Source organism: Cervus elaphus, chromosome 21 (assembly GCF_910594005.1).
Source record: "Cervus elaphus chromosome 21, mCerEla1.1, whole genome shotgun sequence".
NCBI lineage: Eukaryota > Metazoa > Chordata > Mammalia > Artiodactyla > Cervidae > Cervus > Cervus elaphus.
The window spans coordinates 27,548,464-27,571,793 of record NC_057835.1 but is presented as its reverse complement, the minus strand read 5'-3'; the positions used below and the strand labels follow the sequence as shown (position 1 = coordinate 27,571,793).

Sequence of the window (23,330 nt, the reverse complement as noted above, 5' to 3'; positions counted from 1 at the left end):
ATTTTTACAAGCCTCAGCCAGACCTTTCCACAATGTTTTTAATATTTCAAAACTACAGCCAACTCCTATCTTTTGCTGATCTCATGGGGTGGTTCTGTTGAAGTTAATTAAGCCTTCACTTCAAGCCCAGTCTTTGTATTTATCCCTGGATTCGGCAACCATAATTACCCTGTGACCTTCACTTTCAGATTTCTTTGGAAAACAGCTTGGCTTAACTGTGAAGTTGCTCTCCAAAGCTGACCAGGACAGTGCCGGTTCCTTGAGATTTGGTGCTGTCAGCACTCAGGGGCTGTTACTACACTGATCTGTATTTGTACGTGATTTTGTGCTGTGATTATTTTTAAGCAAGGAAACCAATCTATGGTCTTCTTTTATTGTATCTGTATAACCACATGCAAATTCTATCGGTGCCCTAAACTCTAAGGAAATGTAAAAATCTGCCTGTCTCTAATGACTTGCTCAGCAACTGATGTTCATAATTCATTCTGTATACCTGCAGTTTTTAGGGTCGTTAATATTCAAGCTCATTTAAACCCAATGACTTTTGGCCATAAACAGTAAAACTGGCTACACTTTAAGTTGATTTTAAATAAATATTCTAATATTTATAATAATACTGCTCACGTTAATGTTCACTGTTAGGATGGAAGATAAACATTAATGCTTATTATAATACTTATTTAAATTTAGTGAACACTTGTTATTATGGCTAAAATCCCCAGCATAGTAGAAGGCAGTCACTCCTTTTAAACGCTTCTGTAAGTACATATGAAGGGCTTACACTGAAGATTACATATTGTAGACTGATCATCCTGGGACAATCTTTACATCAAGTGGAGTCTCGCAGGCAATTTCTCTCCCCTCTCAGTCTTTGGGAGGAAGGTGTGGGTAAAGTGGACTTGGCAATGAGGAAAGCCGGGAGTGTATTCTCACACACTGGAAGCCCAGAACCAAGGTAAGTTCTTCACCTGCATAGAGGATGGCTCATTCTGGCAGGTGAAGGTATAAGGGAAAATCTATACATACAGACAGACTTAAACGCATATGCGTTCAGACAGGGGTGCCAGCAGAATAAAGTCAACCAAACTTCTTCTCAGCCCCGCCCAATTCCCCGCTCTGCCAGGAAGAGCGCCGAGAGGCGATTTAAAGCTACAGGCTCGGTCCACACAGGCGTCGACGAAAAGGCATAGATTTAAAACGCCTCTTTGTGTCCTCCTTTCCTCAATAATCAGAGTGATGGAAAGTTTAGACTGTCCCTATGACTCTATTTCGGCCATACAGTGTGTCGTTCAAAGAAAGATTTAATATGAATTTCCACAAGGCACTCGGCATCCTGTGCTTGGGAAGTAATTCCGCCACATCCCGTAAAGATTTCAAAACCCGAACACCGCCGACCGATCGGAGCAACGCAGGCGGAGCGGTCCAGCGCCTCCCAGTCACCCGGCCGGCCGCCCCGCCCCCGAGGGAGGAGCCTGACTCGCCCCGCCCCTCGCGTAACCCGGATACACACCCACGCTCCCCTTTCACCTCGGGCCGTTGGCTAACGTGGAAGCGAGACCCGCCGGCCGGCTCTGCAGCTGGGAGCGGGCTGCCCTGGGGTAGTCGGGCGCTCGGAACGGTGGCAGGGGGCTTCTCAGCGCGGCTCGGTCTTTCCCGGGAGGGAGCGATGGGGCGCGCGGGCGCCGGGGAGCTAGCGCCGGTATAGACCGTGCGGGGCCCGGCTCGGGAGTGCGGGGAGGCCTGTGAGGGCCACCGCCCCGAGCGCCCGGCCTCCCGCCATGGCCCCCATGGGCATCCGCCTGTCCCCGCTGGGGGTGGCCGTGTTCTGCCTGCTGGGGCTCGGCGTGCTCTACCACCTCTATTCGGGCTTCCTGGCCGGCCGCTTCAGCCTTTTCGGCCTGGGCGGCGAGCCGGGCGGCGGGGCGGCGGGGCCCGCGGCCTCGGCCGACGGGGGCACGGTGGACCTGCGCGAGATGCTGGCCGTGTCGGTCCTGGCGGCCGTGCGCGGCGGCGAGGAGGTGCGGCGCGTACGCGAGAGCAACGTTCTCCACGAGAAGTCCAAGGGGAAGACGCGCGAGGGGGCGGACGACAAGATGACCAGCGGGGACGTGCTGTCCAACCGCAAGATGTTCTACCTGCTCAAGACCGCCTTCCCCAGCGTGCAGGTGGGCGCCGCGCGGGCCGGGCCGGGTGGGCGCGGGCCCGGGCGCCTGGACTTCTCCGACAGCCCCTGGCGGTCGGGCTCTGGCTCCAATTGGGCGGATCTGGGGATGTAGAAACACAAGTTGAGGTGCTCAAGGTGACACTGAAGAGTTGGTGGAAGAGCTGGGAGAGGTCGCGAGTCGTGGACTCGGCCCTTCTGGCTCCTCCCCTGGTGTGCGCGTCCGCTGGGCACCGGGGATCTGGAGCTCTGGGGTCTGGTATTCCTGCTATTCGAAGGCTGAGAAAGTTAACTTCACTCGCTGCTGCGGGCTTTTCTGTAAAATGAAAGGTTAGGGCTAGAATCACCGAGGCCGTCTATCTTTCTTGCGTTTAGTTGCTGGAAGGGTCGATACACATTTTCTGGTGGACCTGCTAGGAGCCAGCTGAAGACCAGGAACTGTAGACGTCTGTCTTGCTTCAGAGCTGTTAGTATGCAAGGCATTTGTGACTAGTGTGACCACGGTTTACCTTAGCTGTGGACTCATCAGGACCATCTTGATGGCATGTATTTGAGGGGCTCTTCAAGGAAGTGTTTGGGAGTATGATTACCAGCAACTTGACTTCACCCTTCTGGCCCATACTTACTCCAAAGAATGAGAATTGAAGAACGTTTCTGGGGGAAGAAATTGACATTTTCTTAGGGAAATCCAGACATTTCAGATTTGTTGTTAATACCTTTAAACTTTATCATTTCAGTGCAGCTGCTGCTGAATGCATAAACCTTTAAAAAATGTATTACAGTCCAGAGGAAGAGCTCACATACTGTGGTTACTTCCTAAGTGTAGGTGTTAACTCACCTAACAGTGGGTTTGGGCGATGGGGAAGAAAAATTGTTTGCAATGGAATTTCATTAATTAGATAAACAGTGAAATGTAAACCGCTGCTTTTGGGGAAGGTATCTGACTTTTTACTGTTCTTGTAAGAGAGTATTGTCCTCTCTCCAGTCTTTCCTGTTATTCCTTTTTCTTTCTTCGTCTTTTTTTTTTCTTTCCTTTTAAACTTTCTTTTCGCAGCGGGAAGGAACTTTGGCTTTCATATCATGAGCTGCTGGGGACCAGATGTAGTTGACATGATAGTTCTCCAACAAAACAGAATGTTTCATGTTTTTCTTTTGTCCTTTGGCACTTTACCATCACAAGTGATACTTACCTTGTGTTTGCATCTAGATATAAGATGTGCTTGTAAAAGTTCTTTTTCATTTCTCTGAAGCACATGGTGTTCCCTAAGAGTTTGTTGGAGAAACAGGAGTTTCAGAAAACTTGGTGTAAACAGTTACAACAATAGTAATAGTAATCATTTATTGATTATTGTTTTAGCTAGTATAGTCCTTGCTACATAAGACTTGACTTGGTCCTCACAGCAACTTTAAGAAGTAAAATTTATTTTGCCCACCTTCCAAATGGGAGCCCTGAGACTCTTGACACTCCGCTTCACAGTTTATATGAAGTACCTTCAGAACTACCTTTAGGAGGCTGTTTAGAACCTAAAGTATGATCTCCTCGGGAAAATGTAAAATTGTAAAAGTTTGAAAGCAATAATAGTGAAATATAACAGTAGAGTTGACTTTTTTAAAAAAAGATCAGTTCAAAAATATTTTTAAATATTGAAAATGTATAGCCATATGTACATGTGTGTTCAAACGTGAATTCCATCCCACCCCACCTCTACCAAAACTTTAATCCTGTGGGTAGCTTCCACAGGATTCTGCATTTGTTTTCTCTCTTACTAACAAATGCTAAGGGAATTGCTGCCAAGAGTGACAAGCTGCATTTTGTTAAACACAAAAACTAAGCTTTTTACAGATGTTGACGTCTGCCTTTGTGTAAAATAGCTTTGTTTTCTCGTGGCTGAATGTTTGCGGGTCCTTCTTTTGTGTTCTAGTTGGATGGTGATTGGAATAGAGGAAGTTAGGTTCATTTAGACGAAATCAGAGTAGGATGGTATCGTGATGAGCTGTCTCCTTTTGTCAGTATGTTGTTAGACTAGAGGCCAGATGTAGCTGTCTAGGTAGTGACTCAGTCCTAGATTCTTTCCTTTCTTCTTTCTCTTCCTTCAACACCCAGAAGTACAGTCTTAAATGTCGAGTTATTTTTGAAGCCTCACCTTCAAAAATTTCACTGAAATTTTTCAGTGAAGATCTTAAGTTGAGTACCACTTAGTTTAGGTCCTTAGGGAAAATTAGCATTGAGAAGCCTCAGATCCTCTTTTTACCCTGATGCGCTACACAAATGGAGTCAGAGGCTTGAGCCCTCCTGTCTGCTGTTCACCCCTTAGTAACGAGATACTGCAGGTGTCACTTACTCTGAACTGGGGACAGTTTTGCCCCAAGGGGACATGTAGCAATGTCTGGAGATTTGGCGTTCTTGCAGCTGGAGGCAGCACGCTGTTGTCATCCAGTAGGTAGAGGGTAAAGTCTCGAGAATGCACAGGACATTCCTCCTTCATAAGGGATGATCTGGCCTGATTTTCAATTGGTGTTCAGGTTGAGAAGCCCCACTCCAAAGCAGGGCACGTTCTAAGAAAACTCAGAGTTTGATCTAGGACCTCTTGATTCCCTTTTGTCTTCAGCCTTTCTCTTTTGGGATCTTGGGAGAGTCCTCAGGGCAGCATTCCTCCTCTTCCTAAACTCATTGGCAATTCTGATTTCAGTATAGAAATAAAAGTAACTGCAGCCATTTATGTGGCACTCTCTCTTGTTGTATCCTTCTGGATAATGATGAGAATGAAGGCTGAAGATAGATTTTTGGAATGGATTTGTAGCCACTGAGCTGCTGCTTATAGTTTTGATTTAAAGTACAGGGACCTCTCCCTTTTTTTTTTTTTTTTCCATTTATTTTTATTAGTTGGAGGCTAATTACTTTACAATATTTAGTGGTTTTTGTCATACATTGACATGAATCAGCCATGGATTTACATGTATTCCCCATCCCGATCCCCCCTCCCACCTTCCTCTCCACCCAATCCCTCTGGGTCTTCCCAGTGCACCAGCCCCGAGCACTTGTCTCATTCATCCAACCTGGGCTGGTGATCTGTTTCACCCTAGATAATATACATGTTTCGATGCTGTTCTCTCAAAACATCCCACCCTCGCCTTCTCCCACGGAGTCCAAAATTCTGTTCTGTATATCTGTGTCTCTTTTTCTGTTTTGTATGTAGGGTTATTGTTACCATCTTTCTAAATTCCATATATATGCATTAGTGTACTGTATTGGTCTTTATCTTTCTGGCTTACTTCACTCTGTATGATGGGCTCCAGTTTCATCCATCTCATTAGAACTGATTCAAATGAATTCTTTCTAATGGCTGAGTAATATTCCATGGTGTATATGTACCACAGCTTCCTTATCCATTCGTCTGCTGATGGGCATCTAGATTGCTTCCATGTCCTGGCTATTATAAACAGTGCTGTGATGAACATTGGGGTGCACGTGTCTCAGATCTGGTTAGGGACCTCTCTTTTTGAGGGGCTCCTGACCTTGACTTGTCAAAACTTTTTGGCAGTGATTTATTTGATGATAAAGCATGATACTCCTAGCTGGTAGGAGTCTTGGGTCTGTACTATCCTTGACCTCAGAGATGAGAGCTAGACTCTTCTCTCTCAACAGGAGTAATTGCTAGAAAAGGAGTACACACTTGAGAAGTGTGAAAGGGTAAATGAGGGCCTGGGGACCGAGGATCACAAAAAACTGAAAACAGTCATTTAATTTCAAAACAGTGAGAATAATAGCAGCCAGCTTTTATTAAGTGCTTACTCTGGCTTAAGCACTACCCCGAGCATTTCATTGATTCACCCAAAGAACCTAATAGGAATATATATTTATCATCCACTTTTAGCAATAAGGTAACTGGAGCTCAGAAAGATGAAGTAACTAGCAGAGGTAAGTCACCTACCAAGTAAAACGAGGAGCTGGAATGGACTCAGGTAGTGTGGTGATAGACCACATACTCCTAATAATGGTTCTGTATGCAGGTCATAGGTAAATTCTGTGAGAGTTCTCTTGATGGGAAGGAAGCAGAAGAAGATGAGAAGTAAGGAAATAGAGAATAGAGACACTAAGTAAAGACAAGAAGTTGGGCTCTAAGGAATTTGACTAGAGTGCTACATTCTAGCCAAGAGAAGGTTCTATGGATTTTTTGTTTCATGTTTGTTTTTAAGGTGTAACACAGGAGCATGTTTAATTATTTGTTAGGGATATATTTGAGAGGTAGTAGTTGACAGTAAAAGGCTTCTGTCCGGTGGAAGGAGAAAAAAGACAGCTGGAGAACCCTGTGTATCCATTTAGAAAATAGTTGTTGAATGCCTACTGAAAGCAGTGTATCTAAACACTTATTAGGATGTAATGATCTATGGAGAAATACGGTAAATACTGCCTTCTTAAAGCATTGACCCAAAGTTTCTTTGGCCCCAGAGTAACTGAACTGTCATATGAATGGCATTTACTGTATTTTAGGGTCTTGATTTCTTATTCTCCAATTCCCTGGTGAAGACTGAGACCCAGCCAGTAATGGGTGATGAGGTAGATTGAATAGAAAGTGTTACAGGGAAGAAATGAAACTACATTGGTGAAGGCTAGTGCTGTCAATCACAAAGTATTTATTTAGCATCTGCTGTGCCAGGCCCTGGTTTGGGCAGTGAGTACAGAGCTATAGTAATGAAGGAAGCTGACCTTAAATTTACAGAACTTACATTCTAGTGGGTCAAGGTAGATGACAAATGTACAAACATGTTGATTTCAGATACTAACAAGGGCTTTGAAGAAGAATAAATAAGATCACGTGGGAAGAGTGCTGGCGTTGTGGGGTGGGGTCCTGCTTTGGCCATGTTTGTCAGGGAAGGCCACTCTGAGGCACTTTCCTGTGGGCCCAGAACTGAACAATGAAAAGCAGGCATGCCACCATACAGAGGTTTGAGGAAAGGTGTATGAACAGGAGAGGACATTCCCTGAAGACAAGTGAGTCTGGGATGGAGTAAATAAGGTGCAGATAGAGAAAGGGTACTGGAGCCAGATCATCCTGGATGTACTTTAAGAGTCTGGATTTTATCTCTGTGTAATGAGAAACCTTTAGAAGGGTTTTTTTTTTTTCTTTCTGACAAAACAAGAGACGTTATTGGGAAGGGTGCCCAGGCAGAGAGCAAGAGGGTAAAGAAACTAAGGAGGACTGGTCTGCCGCATGTCTCACAGTCTTGGGTTTTATGGTGATAAGATTATTTTCTGGGTTGCTCTGTCCAATTGTTGTGGCTCAGGGTCCTTCCTGGTGGCGCAGGCATTGCTCAACCAAGATGGATTCCAGCAAGAATCCATCCACTTTCTACTCTCATCACTACTGCCTGTCTCAGCCCTCACCAGGGAACTGAAGAACAAGAAATCAAGACCCTAAGATCCTGGGAGGTTGGTAAGACATGTGGCATTTCCTTTTAACCTTTCCTAGATTCTTCAGTTGGTGGTGGCTTGTTTGTTTCCCATTCCTCATGGGACCTACTGTTGTAAAATAACTCATGCAAATGGTTACACTGGTGTCTGGCCAGAGTGGGCACTTTCAGTCACTGTTTCCCCTGCAGTCCTCAGACTCAGGTCAGCAGCCCTTGGCAGCCCTTATGCAAAGGTCATTGTGAGTGTCATTGGAAGGTGTTTAGCAGGGAGCTACACCATCTGATTTAGGAAGATAGCAGGTTGCCTGGTTGAGAAGGAAAGCCTCTTAAAGGCAATAATTGGTCTGTTTTGTTCATTATTATATCCCATTGCCCAAAGCAGTTTACGATATGTAGTCATTAAATCATTATTGAATGAATGAATGCTTCAGTGAATGCACAGTTGGAGGCAAGAGCAATCAAGGCTATTTTTGAAATCCAAGTGAGAGAGGGTTCAAAGTAGAATTTTCTTAACTATAGAAAGAAAGTGAAGTCGCTCAGTTGTGTCTGACTCTTTGTGAGCCCATGGACTGTAGACTACCAGGGTCCTTTGTTCGTGGGATTCTCCAGGCAAGAATACTGGAGTGGGTTGCCATTTCCTTCTCCAGGGGATCTTCCCAACCCAGGGATCGAACCCAGGTGTCCTGCATTGCGGGCAGACGCTTTACCATATGAGCCACCTGGGAAGCACAATGACAGTTATTTAGAATTGGGAGGTAGAATTTCTAGGGCTTAACTAGCTGGTGGAGCATGGAAAGGAATTGAGTTGGTAAGGCTGTTTATAATGGTGGGAGTGGTTTGTTAAATTTGTAGGTGTGGCATGGTAGTAGCAGGTAACAAATAGCTCTTGTGCAAAAGCAGGTCAGGTAATTGTGCTATTATGTTCTTACTCACTTACTCTGCTTGTTTCTCCCTAACCTGACTCTCAGTGAAGATTTTGTCAAGCACATTTCTGTACCTTTTTAGCACATAGTCAGTTGAAAGAATATGAAGAAGCTGATGAACTGTAGGCAGAGATCTTAATCATAAGGCACGGTGGTTGCCACTCAGACTTGGCGCTACCATTTTTGTGAAACTATAGTGATCAAGATGCTGGGAAAGATTGAAGGAAGGAGGAGAAGGGGTCGCCAGAGGATGAAATGGTTGGATGGCATCACTGACTCAGTGGACATGAGTTTGAGCAAGTTCCGGGAGATGGTGAAGGACAGGAAAGCCTGGGGTGCTGCAGTCCATGGAGTTGAAAAGAGTTGGACACAACTGAGCAACTGAACAACAACAAAAGTAGTGATTGAGACCCAGGAACTGCTTCTCTTTTCCCAGAGTCACATCTGTTATTTTAAGTATATTCTGTGGTTTTTGCATCATCCAAGGTGGCCTAGTGTTGTCATTAAGATATGGGCTGTGTAGCCAAAATGCTTTCTGGTAATATCTGCAAGGTGGCAGAAGAGGAATTCTCTGCTGTCACTCCCTCGTAGAACATTGATTTTGGCAGTCTCCCATGGATAAGAGTTCCTTTATGGAAGTCCGGGAGTACAGCAGAGATGTTTCAACACACTGCTGGGGCAAAAAAATCCAAAAATGCATTGAAGAGAGTAAGAGGACTATTTTGACTTCTCTTGCGTTGCCCCTCTGTCACGGTAGTACAGCTCAGTGCCAGGAGAGACCCCTCAGACTGTGATTCCACTCACAAGAGTGTGTACATGTACACCTTGCACACTGTTCAAGAGGCCGCCTCATTTCTCACCTCACCTGGCTGACTGAGGTGGTCTGTGTCTGAGGGTTGGGAGGAGCCGTGGGAGCACCTAAGTCAGGACTCAGAACTCAGCAGAGGGCTGCTAGTAACCTCTTCATAAATGCCGTCAGGAAGCTTGCCGTAGCCACTGACTCCTTACCTGCAACCCCCTCCACCCCTAAATCCCCGCAAGTGGCCCGTGAGCACTCCCAGCAATACAGGTCTCTGGTTTTTTTCCAAAAGGAAAAATTGACAAAACTTTAGCTAAACCAAGGTAAGTGTCCATCTATGCATAAATTAATTTTTAAAAATGTGATACACATAAAATGGAGTGCCATTCAGGCTTTAAACAGAAGGACATCCTGCCATTTGGGACAACATAGATGGACTTGGAAGGCGTTATGCTAAGAGAAATACACCAGACAAAGAAAAACACTATGGTATCACCTATATGTGGAATCTTTTTTTTTTAAAAAAAAGTCAAACTCATAGAAATTGTAGAATGGTGGTTACCATATTCCAGGGGATGGGGTAAAGGGTGAGATGTTGGTCAAGTGTATGCACTTTCATTTATAACTAAGATGAGTAAGTTCTGAGCATCTAATGTGCAGCGAGGTGACTGTGGTTTACATTATTGTATTACATACATGAAATTTGCTTTGAGAGTAGATCTTAAATGTTTTCACCACAAAATAAAAAAAGGAAATATATGAAGTAGCAGATACAGTAATTAACTTAATTGTGGCACTTACTGCACAGTATGCATGTATATCATCTCGTCTTGTACACTTGAAATACATTCAGCTTTGTCAATTATACCTCAGTGACGCTGGGGAAAAAGCCAAAATATGTCAAGGAAAGTCACCCCACCATGACGTTTACATGCATATGTATTTTTTCTTTTTTCTACTTTCTCCCAAATGGTTTGTTCCATTTCTAAGAAGAGATTAAAAAAAAACCTTTAGGGATTTTGATTGAAATTACTTTAAATCTACAGTTTGCAGATGGGAGAATTGACGTCTTTATCATTGTTTTGAAGGCCTGTTTTTAAATCCATTATCACTTTTCTCTTACTGTTGTATTCAGTTTTCCATAATATTGTCAGTCCATTGTCACATTTTTAAATATATCTCTTTCCCTAAATATCTTTAAGTTTTAAATAGCTTGTTTCTGTGATGCTTAGTTTCTTTTTATATTTCTCTAGATTCTCTGTCCTGCTTACACAACAAGCTAAGTTCGAATATTCAATTGGAAAGCACTGGAAGACAACATATCTGGAATTTCTTATATATTTTCATTGGCAAAGAATTTCCTTGAAATAAAAATACTAATTTATCTGCTTTCAATTTGGGAGATTCTGTCTAAATTGTTTTTCTCTATTGTGCTTTTTCCAAGTAGTGATTTTTTTTCTTTAAAACCTTTTAAACTGTCAACCATTCTCAACCTTTGATACAGATCAATACGGAGGAACATGTGGATGCAGCTGATCAGGAGGTGATCTTGTGGGATCGGAAGATTCCTGAGGACATCCTAAAGGAAATAGCCACTCCCCAGGAGGTGCCGGCAGAGAGCGTCACCGTCTGGATTGACCCACTGGATGCCACGCAGGAATACACGGGTGACTTTTCAGTTAAAATTGATCTCAGACTGGATATTGCCTTTTTGTATTAGAGAACCAGAACAAGGGCAGGTGGTATATTCCTGGTGGTGAATATTTTTTCCAGATGGACACAGCTTGTCCAGTTAGATTTAAGACAGAGCTGGATTAAAGCACTGTGGTCTGAAACTTCTGGGGTGGATCAGTTAGTTATTGTCAAACTTTTTTGAGCGCTATATCGTGGCATCCTCCTCTCAGTGACGGTGGCTCACTGTGTCACTGATTCTTTAGTGAAGGGAAGTTTCTGGCAGTCACAGCAACAAAATGGTTCCTATTGGACACCTGTCTATCGAAGTGTTTATTTATGTATTGATTTGTATATTGAGGTGTGCATTATTGAGTTATTTATTTAGATAAATCATACACTATTGACTTGTGATTTTGGGAATTTAGATTTTATTGCATACGCATCTAGTCTTAGAATTAAAAATAGTAAATCCTAGGCACCCAGGGAAGGTAAGTGGCAAAATCAGAGTTACTTCCCCCACCTCCTATTTCTGTCTTGTCTCATCCAGCTCTAGCTCCTGTTTCATTTCTGTGGATTTTCTTCCAGGCCTTATATCTTACCCAGAGGTTATCTAATTTCTGCCTTTTCTTTATTTTCTTGGTATATAAAAGTTGATGGCTTATGTATTTGTCCAACTAAATGGTACATCCTCTGAGTGTGGGGGCTTCTTTTTCTCCTTTGTATTCTTGTGCTTAAGCTCGGAAATTGACCCAAAATAGACACTCAGCGGATAACTATTTGGAGAACAGGGAGAAGGCACTAGACATGTGTATCTAGTAGTAACAAATTCTAAAACAGAAGTTTCCAGAAATAGATAATAGAAACATGGACTATCGAGAGGTTCCTTTATAAACAGTTTTTCCTAGACTGAAATTAATTTGCTGATACAATGGTGACAATACTTAGTGAGTATATCCCTTGTACAGGGTCTTTTCTGAGTGTCTGAGACTCAATTTTCATATTCAGTCCTAACATTATTTTAATAATTGTTATTGGATGGTTTTTTTTTTTTTCTTGTAGAGGATCTTCGGAAGTATGTTACTACTATGGTGTGTGTGGCTGTAAATGGTAAACCTGTGCTAGGAGTAATACATAAGCCATTTTCTGAATATACAGGTAAGAAATATGCTAGGAAAAAAACACCAACAAATATGCTAGAGCTGCCAAGAATTAATGTTATTAAATCATTTCCTGTATTATTTATGGTCCTGTGGAAATTTCAGCTGTGATTCAACAATTATTAGAGTCAACCCACCTCACCCTTCACTGGATACAGTGAGGATTTTAGTGTTGGTACTAGTAATGTATGACAAAGCATAGCTTTCTGAACTTGTTTAGAGGATGGAAACTGTTAAATGAAGACGAGTGATCCTTAGTGTGTAGGGAATGCAGTTGGGCGTGGACACCCAGCAGCTGTGGTCCTCTCTGTTTCCATCATGCTGTTGCTGGGGCTACGGTCCTGGGCTCTTCCACGTGAGGTTGTGTGCATTCTGGGATCTGCTGTGAAGTGGCCTTAGCCCAAAGAGAATTAGAACTGCAATAAAGAAAATGTAGAGCAAGTTGATACCAGCGAGGCAGATAGGTCCTGGTTTCCATATCTGTTCATGTTAGGAGGGAGAATGGGAATAATAAAGTGTCTTATTTTTAAAAAACCTTTATTCCATAAAAATATATAATCTACCCCCCAACCATACGCTTAGTAACATAAGGTGCTTTTACTAGTCAACAAACATTGCAAAAGAATCAATACGCCCTTAATTAGGTGTGAGTGACCTTCCTTTCCTGGATCGAAGGTTTGTTTGGCTTGTGCCCTCTTTGGGGAGTGATGTTCAGATCCAGGCTGCATATTGCTGTTGCCCAGTACAAACGGCCAAGTATTGTGTATTTACCAGAATGTAGCTATACTTGACTATAGTGGGAGCTAGGTATTATTATTGCTGGCAGCAGTTAGAACAGAGCTGATCAAAATCTTAGCAGATTTAATTAAAATTAATTCACTGAGGGACATTCTTAGAAGCAAGAGATACACATTTAGAAGCTAATAGTACACGTTTTACTGAAGTGATGTATAAATGTGGACACAGTCTATCCACTCCATGGAAATCTGCAGCTAGTAGAAAGAAGTTGTGGTGTCTGAAGTGTGTGGAGCAAAGTACCAACCGCTTATTATTTCCTACCGGACTTTCTGTTGGCATGTCTTAGAGATGGAGTGTTGAACACATTCTGTTAGCTGTTTTAGCTTATCACTACTACCGTATCATCATCATTCACGTATATTTATTTAAATACCTAACTGTGTTTTAAGGTGTTTGAAATAATTTTGTCCATATAAATGTTATGATTGAATGCATTGAGCTTATGTGATCTGAAATATGTATTTTTAGTATTAAATCAGTAATTCTTATCTAAATTATCCTGGTACTATCTACTGAGATGTATTCTCTTTATTCTCTTACACAATACTGACCTCTAGAGATACAGCATTGCAAATTCACTTCTTGATACAATTGTGTGTTTTTTGATCATTTCCAAAAAGAATTTAGAGGATTTTTTTGTTTCTCTTTTCTTATTTCACTTTTATTACAAATAATTTCAAAAAGTGATAATGACTTTTCATGTACTTTAGATTAACAGTTGATATTTTTATATATTTGCTTTTATTTATTCATTCATTTATTTTTCTATGTATTTTAGAGATAATCACAAAGATCATGACCTTTTACCCCATATATTTCAGTATTAATCTCTAAAAAGAACATATTTCTAAACAACAACAGTACTGTTAATAATAAAATTAGCAATTTTATCCAGTAGTCACATTTCCCCCAGTTGTTCAAGAAGTGGATTTTATAACCTGTTAACTGAGACCACAGTCCAGTTTAGTGACAAGCATTTCTTTTGGTTGTTAGGTCACTATGTTAAGTTCTTTTAGACTAGAACCTAGATCAGCCTCCAGACTCCTTTCTCCCCATGACATTGACTTGTTGAGATCAGGTCACTTATCACAGAAGATCCTGCCCTTTGGGTTCTTCTGATTATTATTTTCTTGTGATTATTATCTGCAGGGTGTTTACTAGAGAAATCTCTTGGGGTCAGATTTGTGGGAGGGAGGGCAGGAGGTGGGGAAGTTGAGTTGCAGTGTGGTCCAGTGAAGACTGCAGAGTGGCCCTGCAGGGAGCTCTAGAGCCGGGGTGTTCCTCAGCAAGGACCTACTAGTCTCTCTTCTGGTTGGGCATGGTTGTCTAGCCCCTTGTAGTTTTGTCTTAATATGTGCGTGTTGTAAAAAATAAACATATGATCCTTGTACTCGGAAAACCAAAGCTCCCTGTTTGGAGATAAAAGATTTCTTGGGAAGTTTTTTTCCAGTCACTCCTGGTATGTTGGTTTTAAGAAGCCTTGGTGCCTTTACTAGCTATTACATTTACTTTCCAGCCTGGGCGATGGTAGACGGTGGGTCAAATGTGAAAGCCCGCACTTCTTACAATGAGAAGACCCCAAGGATTGTCGTGTCTCGCTCGCATTCAGGAATGGTCAAACAGGTGGCTCTTCAGACGTTTGGAAACCAGACTACGATCATCCCAGCGGGTGGAGCTGGTACGTTCTTCCTCTGTATGGGCCCCGCCCTGTGCCCCGTGTGGCCACGCCCACATCAGGAGGCTCACTGGCGTCTGGTCCTTGGGAAGAAGTGGGAGTGGACACTGGGGCTTCTAGGACAGGCCTGGTGTCCTGCTTGGTTATCTCGAGAGCGGGATTTCAGGCACACCTGCCTCTTGGGTACAGACAGCCTCACAAAGGAAACAGTCTCACAGCAGCGGCTTCTGACTCTGGAATGTATGCAAGTCTCTTCCCGACATTGGTGGTGGTTGTACGTGATCTGACTTTGAAATGATTGTGCTGTTAGTGTAGCAATGACCATCGCACAGAGAGAAAGAAGGATCCAGCCATCACAACCCTGTACTTAGCAGGGGCTGGCAGGAACCATCATTAAATGTTATTAGAACAGCTAAGGGCTAGTGTTACTAGATTGATTGATTTATTTTTTCAATTTTTATTTTATTTTTTTTGAGAACCTCTTGAATTTTAATAAGACCGAATTCAGGGGCTAAAGAGAGGGAGATGACTAATATTTCTGGAGGGTCAGAGTCTTTGTAAAGCAATTCAACACTGAATCATTTTCCCTTTTCCATACAATATTGATTCTCATCTCTATAATCCTTGCTTACACTGTCTCCATAACACTGAATATTCCTTTACTTCCTCTTCACCTTGTTTTTTTTTTCTTTTTTCCATTTATTTTTATTAGTTGGAGACTAATTACTTTACAGTATTGTACTGGTTTTTGCCATACATTGACATGAATCAGCCATGGATTAAAAATACAAAAAATACCCATAGCTTGAGGTCTATGTGAAAACAGGCCATGTCTGGATTTAACCAACTCTGTTTTAAATGTTGTTTGCTAATGACAGAAGTGTTTTAATTCAAATAAATTGCGAAGTATGGTAGGAAACATTTGTGTTTAAAAACCTTTTTCAGCACAGTAATAGAAAAGTAATGCTTTTAACTTTTAAGCCTAACAGTTTTAGTTTACTGCTGACCTATACATGTCTTTCTTAACATGGTTTCATTGTTTTTTTATAGTTGGTTGGTTGGTTAGGAAAGGTGATATCTAAAATTTCCAACAGGAATAGAATAAAACAGGTTTTTGACCCAGTTTCTTCTGGGTTTGTTTCGTTATTTTATTTTTAAAACTCTGCCTCATTACACAAAAGACTTAAGATGGTAACTTTATCTTGTGCTTTCTCCTTTCTAATCCATTCTTCCTAAACGCTCAAGGGAGACCTGGGGGTGTTTAGCTTCAGTGTATAGTCCATAGGAAACAATTCGTATTGAAGGTATCACCTCTCAGAAGACAACCACAAAGTAGATTTAAATTTAAAAAATTATAAGCATATGTTTATTTATACTTGAGAATAGCTTAATAAACTACTTTGCATACTTTGCAGTATTGTTTTGCTCATTTGGGTTTTACATCTGTACTGTGACTTTAAAAAACTACTTTTAAAAACAAGTTTAGACCTAGCAGTTGCAGAGATAGCGTAGCGAGCTCCTGCATACCCTGTGCTGGTGCCAACAGCATCCCCAAGACAGCACACGCCTTTCTTCCTCTCTTCCAGACAGTAGCCTGAACCCTGTGTTTCTCTTGCAGGTTATAAAGTTTTAGCGCTCTTGGATGTGCCTGATAAGAGTCAAGAAAAAGCTGATCTATATATCCATGTGACATACATCAAAAAGTGGGACATCTGTGCTGGCAACGCCATCTTGAAAGCCCTCGGGGGGCACATGACCACCCTGAGCGGTGAAGAAATTAGCTACACTGGTTCCGACGGCATTGAAGGGGGGCTCCTGGCCAGCATCAGGATGAACCACCAGGCTCTGGTCAGGAAGCTCCCGGACCTGGAGAAGACGGGACATAAGTAAGCCAAGCTGACGACAGGTGACAGCCCACCCTGAGCCGAACGGTCGGCCTGACGTGCTGAGGCCTCAAAGCAGCGGTGGAGACTGTGCATGGTTTAGGCCGTCCCGAACTTTTTAAAGTATTTATGAAGCATCTGAGACTTCTTTTCCCTGTAATAGGATGCAGGATCAGGGAGAATGGGTTGCTTCGTGTCTCAAGTATTGTCTTTATTTTTGAGACTATTTTCGTATGGTTGTCATATACAAGGCGCATATATATATATTTGTGAATTAAAATCTATAGCTGAGTCTACATTGTTATGAGTCACCATTTTCACACAATATCATGAATCTTCAGTTTGTTAATACTTTCATATAGAATTGGGCTGAAGAAAGGATTGTTTTGTGTAGGTGTTTAATACTACTATACAGTTATATCTCATTGAAAATAAAATAATTGGGGGTTTTTACCCCTAATTCAGATAGAAAGCACAAGAAGCTGCAAATTCATTAATATGCAACAAGTTCTCTGTTATCGAATATTTCTTATGGATTAAAATAGAAAAAGCTTAAATTGTTTTTTTCTTTGAAATTTTAATAACAGATTCACCAGCTAGTAGAGAATATGGATATATGATGGTTGCATTGTAATTTCTATGTGTGTGTATATTCTGTTTCATTTTGGTTTGTTTTTATAGAGACGTGTATTTGTACCTATGGGTTCAACATTTCTGTCATCTTGATGATCAGTTTCACTTGTCCTGTGGACGGTGCATGGTTCTGTCCTTTCCCTCCTGACCCACATTTAATCTTTAACTTGTAAGGTTTGGATTAAGGTTTCAGGGTTTAACGTTAGAATTTTGGTACTTTTTCTCATTAGGGGTAAAATATGCTATAAGGCGTTATAAAAATATAATGTTATTCTGTTATTAACTGAGAGTTATTTGAAGTTACGTGAATTGAACTAGCCTTCATTATTTTTAAAAGCCTTGTTTTAGTACTTTTTAAAAAATTTGCCATGTCTGTAGAGATTCCCTCATTATCAAGAGTGAGTTAAGGTGGCTTTTGCCATTAATAAATGGATCTAATCTTACCAAGCTCTCAAAGTAGTAACCTGAGATACTTTGTATTTTCCCTTCGGGTTAAAAAAATGATGATTGATCTTGCTTTTTGATGAATTTTTTTCCTATTCAGGTATGCACAATCTGTTTGGAAAAGGTGACATATTTGCAGTGTCACTGTAATTCGAACTTTGTCTTGTGAGCCGTCTCTCATTGGGATGTCTGATTTCTCTCAGCGTGATAGTCAGAAACTTCACTTCAACAGTACCGTCATTTCACATGACCTTGCCATGGTTTTGTTCCATAACACACTGATAAGGAGAGGGTTTTCTTAGGGTTTCATGGTTTCCTTTTTTCTTCTCGTCTCTGTCTCTCTTTAACCCTAGATCAGTTTTTAACCCTTGGTCAACTTTCCACTTATTTTCTTGTCTTGGAGATAAAGTTGACCAAAGGAAGGGCAGGCATCCTCACCGGGTGGAATGTGCTTACAACTTTAGGCTTGCAGATCACACCGTCTGAGGTCCTTACTGCTCGTTGGGGAATCAGCCCTAGTGTGATACACACATTGCCTTTACCCAGTAACCAGCCACCAGTCCTGCAGGGGAGTGGGCATCAACAGCTAGGGTTTTATTCATCAGAATTCATTCCAAGTTTTAGCAGTTGAAGTACCTGGTGTTTAACCAGGACTTTTAGGAATTCTGAGCCAACTGTCAGTGGCTTCATCTTTTTACTTTGCAATGAGATGAGGAGATCTTTTTCCTCGGGAGAGACAGCAGAGGCATATGCCGTTTCCAGAGTCCTGTGGTGTAAGTGTGTGTTCTAATTGTGATGTGTCAAATTTCAGGGAAAGAGACTAGGATATTAGGAAATGGGACTAGTTCATATTAGCAGGCATGGTGTTTTGGCTTTAGTTTTTAATTTTATTAAACCACACATAGATAATGACTTTGTGGAAAGCTTGTGTCATGTGCAAAAATTAGGATACTGGCTGACAAATGCATTATTTTTGTGATTTGTTGAGTATAGCATAGTACTAATGGTTTTAAGTGCTTTTATAAGAAGTTCATTTGAAAACATTTCATTTCTAAAAGTCAGTATACATTACAAAACTAACATAAGTTCAAAGAACAGTATTTATTTATGTAGGATATTGTGCCAGGACACACCCATGAGAAACACCTTCTTGTGTGAGACAGATAACATCTCCCATAAATACAAGTATTTTTAAAATGTTTACTCTTAGTGACTCTCACCTACCCAACACCTGATCTCCCTTTCCCTCATCTTTGCCCTTAGAGGATGGTTTTCCATTAAAATTGAGTTTTCTGCATCAGTTAGTGAAAGTAGCACCAATAAATAACCTTAGGATCCATCAGCTGTCCCCTTCCTCTGCCCCTCTTTCTCTCCACCTTGTTCCATGTCTCCCTAACTTGTTAATATATGTTATCTTATTTCTACTTCTCTTTGTTAACTAATATACCCTTCCTCAACACTTAACCCTGGAATTCTCATAGACCTGTGTCTCTCTGATTGGCTGCTGAAATTTTAGGGCAGAACTGAGACTAGAATTCCAGTGGGGGAGATTAATACTGACGGAGCCCAAGGTGACTATTACTTTTTAAAGACTCCTCAAAAAGTAAAGGAAAGTAACCTTTAAAACCACAGAGTAACTGTCAAGAATAACCCAAGGCTTCTGTCTTAAGCCTTTCTGACCCATCCTTGGAAGAATGAAAGTGCGGAAAATACAAGTGCGTTGCCTGCTGGAGAAAGTTTGCTATCTCTATTAGTTTTCATAATTGATCCCTACTTCAGTTGGGATTATAAGGACCACAAGACATGTCCTATTTATCTTTGTTATTCAGTTGTCCCCTTTCCCCAATTTAAGTGTTTTTCTTTGTTTCTAAATATTGAGTTGTTTATGGCCATGTAATGAAGTAATAAGCTTCATGTGGTTTGTGTGCTTTAAGTAGCAGTTGTGCAGATTCTTCCTGTTTGCTGGGTGCTTCCTTTGAATATTGTGCAAATTGAGTAGGGGCGGTGGCTGAGCAAAGAGCGGGAGGAGGAAAGGCGGGGGAAGGGGGAGGCCAGGCAAGCGCTGCCCTGTCTCAGGGTGTTTAATTCAGAAATTGGATTTGACTCAGGCTTTGCAGGTGATGACTGTCTCCCATTGCCCAACGTAAGTAAAGAAAGCTGGCATGCCACCCCCTCCCTATTCCTCAGAAAAGAAAGTACCCAACTTGCCTCTCCTTGATAACAGCTTGAAAATGGCTTTCTGGAGACAGTCTTAAGCAGGTTTAAAACGGGAACTGTTTAGAATCTAGCCACAACCACTCACCTTGGCTGTGTGTCGATTGGTTGTGAGTAGAAGCAACGATATTTCATTTTGGTTTAATTTAAGACTTATTTGTTTTTAGCGTATGCCTAAAAACGTCTGCCTTGTAACTTGTATAAAATAAATTGATGGTTTCATTTTTATTCTAAAAAAAAGTTGTGCCTTAACAATAGGGCATTGTATGTTAATAAGGGAAAACAAAAAAAATTTTTTAGTAGATGGGGAAAACAGTAACTTTTGCCATTAAAATTTAAGTTCTTTTCATGTTTTTAATATTAAAGTTGGGGAAAATCATTAAAGTTAAATAAAATTAATATAAAATTATTTTTGCATAATCTAGCATTTACAACTGAAGTACTTTTTTATAAGAACTGGCATCTTGATGTATATAAGTCTGAAATGATACATAATCCTTTGGTTTTTAATTTGAGTTAATAAGACCATGATTTTGATTTTTAATTTTACTTTTAAACCATTTTAGTGTGCTATTATATTTGTTCTAGAACTCCGAGTCACTTTGGTTTTAAAAGCTAGCTGTTTATTTATCATACCAAGTCAGAAATTTCTTAATGTTAAAAAATACTGTATGTTTGTGATGTAACCAACCAGAACAGTTCCTATATTTGGGAGGGTTTGGATTAACATTTACTAAGAAGGCAAGAAGAATTGAACTTTATACTTCAAAAGGAGGTTTTTGGTTTTATGAGGTGCTGGTCATAAAACTTGTTTTCTTGTTTGTTTGTTTTTAATTTTATCAAAGCCAGGCAGGTGTTTGCATTCTAATTTACTATTGATAAAGGCTTACAGGGAAGCCACTTTTTAAAATTATTTTTTAAAATGAGTAATGAATTATGTGGGAAAATGAGATTTATAAATACTAGTTTTCCTTTGAGATAATATAAATCAAACTTTCATAAGTTAAGGGTGATACATAATATCATAACATGTATACTGTGTTTGTAAGTGTTCCCTAAAGTATTACATTCAGGTAATTTGTGTAAATTGCAAAAGCAGAAACTGTGATGTTCGGTTAGTAGTATGTTGTGTTAGAATTCTTTGGGGGATGTATGTTATATACATAGTTGACTGTTACGCAGTTGCTCCTCTTGTATTGAGTAGGAGATACAGCATCTCAAGTCATTTTTAGATCAGTTAGCCTTCAGAGAGACTTCTCCTCTCTTCCCCAATTATCTCTTCCAAGCCGTCTTCATCATCTGTGTTCAGTTACGGTGGAATTGTTTATTGACGTTAATTTATGTGTAAAATACGGACTTGAGTGTCCTTTGTACTCTTGCATCCACCGTTGGCAGTAGCCAAAGCTAGCTTCATAGTCTTAACAGGAGAGACAGCATTCTGCCATAGTGAACTGTGGTGCTGCCAGAGGGATTTTTCCCCCCTTTCAATGGTTTTACTTAAGTTCCTCGATAAGCAGTTGAGTTTACATTAAAACAAAGAAATGGTATATCTTGTCTATGTCCTGCCTCTTCCAAATTGGATTTTTTTTTTTAATAATTTTTCACTTCCTTATCAATCTCTTATAGGGGGCTAATGATGAGAGGGGTTAAAATAAAACTGCCTACCCTCTCACACATGGAAGGCTGTGGAGGAGCGAGACCATTCCTGTTGCCAAGACATGCTTCAACACTAGAGTTCTCTTTGCTCACCATGCAACCCCTGCCTCAAGCATATCACCTAATTTAAGAGGGTCCCGGCTTCAGCCTCTACTGCGAAGTAGAGGTAAGCCCTCCTCCTTCCAGTTTTTTTGAGCAGTTTTCTGGCACCTCCCTTGTTGCCCTCATTTTTACATGGGTTGTTGTAAACTTTTTAAGAACAGGGATTACATCTTGGTGATTTTTGTATTTCCACCTCGACCCCGGCAGCTAGCCCAGTATCTGGAAAAAATTAGGTGCTTCATGTATGTCAAACTAAGTGGAATAAAGGATTTCTACTAGCATCAGTGTTTCTCATGCCTCAGTTGTGTAAGCTGCTTGTTGGTTTCCTCTGCGGATATGTGTGTTTATCACCCATACACCCTAAGTTATTTTTTAAAGTTTTGTTTTCTTGCCTTCCAATACTACCCCATGGCCAGTTAGCTCTAGAAAAATGTAGCTGCCTCTGAATGAAATGATTATCCCAAACTCTGCCCCTGGATATACTTTGCCAAACTGAAATTTGAATTTTCTGAATAAATTGGTCATGTCTGAAAGATGGTGTGCTGCTTGTACTTTTTTTTTTTTTTCATCTTTTAAAAAATTTTTACTGTGGTAAAATATATATAATGGATTTGCCATTTCAACCATTTAAAAGTGTACAGTGAGTAGTGTTTACATTTACAATCCCTAGTGGCTCAGATGGTAAAGAATCTGCCTGCAATTCAGGAGATGCAGGTTCAATCCCTAGGCCAGGAAGATGATCCCCTAGAGAAAGGAATGGCAACTCACTCCAGTATTCTTGCCTGGAGAATTCCAGGGACAGGAGAGCCTGCTGGGCTACAGTCCAGGGGATCGCAGAGTCAGACATGACTGAGCAACTAACACACACGCTATCATCACTGTCCATTTGAAGAACCTGTTCATTCCAAATAGAAACCTTCTCCACCCACTGGACAGTCATGCCATCCCCCACTCCTGGTAACAACTCTCCTGCTTTCTGTCTGAGCGCTTAATTTTATGGGACTCTCTTCTGTGTCACCATTTACCAAAAAATCATCTATTTGAAAATGGGCGTACATGACAAACATACCTCTAGCAAAACTCTCAATTGAATGTTAAGTTTTTTTTTTTTAAGTAAGATGAAGGGAGGATAGAAAGAACCAAAGAAGAACAAAACGGCAGAGAAGTAGTGTTAGGAAAAATCTGATGAGAAAGATAACCAGGATGCTTGTTTTCCTCAAGTCTTGTCAATGATAAAATGATGTAATCCACCTGCTTTGAGATGTTTTAGTTTTTAATCTGGTTTCTTTGGAAGATGAATAAATCAGGCTGAAGGAGGGCAGGCCCCTTCATTCCATCACTGGCAAACTGCTTGACTCTCTAGCTGCTTTTAATTTCTATAGCTACACTTAAAAAACAAAACAAAACACTTTCAACACTTTCAAAATGTTTTTTTTTCTGAAAAGCATGACTTTTCTCAAAAGTATGATTTTTTGGAAATTTTGCTTGTTAAGTTTCCGTAGGATTTCTTGAAAAAATATTAGATCTGCAGATTGGTGTTTCCCATCTGACAAAGCTGAGTGCAGAAACTGCAGGGTCAGGGAGATGTCTGGGCTTGCTCTCCAACGGGTAAGCCCCATCCCAGCTGGGAATTTCTGAGTGGTGCCTGTTTGGGAATTCTCTACCACTCCTTCCATGCCCAGCTGGTCTCACTAGGCTACAATTAAATATAAGAGGAAGAAAATACCTGTTTGAATACTGAAAGGAGCAAAAGACTTCTAGACATGTTTTTTAGAATTCTGAGACACGTGATTTTACCC

General features: G+C 41.0%; 1 protein-coding gene across 1 annotated transcript; it reads left to right on the top strand.

Moving 5' to 3' along the window:
* The first annotated feature begins 1,545 nt into the window (after window positions 1–1,545).
* BPNT2 (3'(2'), 5'-bisphosphate nucleotidase 2) lies at window positions 1,546–22,064 on the top strand. The gene is made up of 5 exons (XM_043879322.1): window positions 1,546–2,165; window positions 10,800–10,962; window positions 12,029–12,124; window positions 14,441–14,602; window positions 16,218–22,064. Exons 1-5 carry the CDS (start codon window positions 1,779–1,781, stop codon window positions 16,487–16,489), a joined length of 1,080 nt encoding a protein of 359 aa, XP_043735257.1. The 5' UTR covers window positions 1,546–1,778; the 3' UTR covers window positions 16,490–22,064.
* The last annotated feature ends 1,266 nt before the right edge of the window (window positions 22,065–23,330 follow it).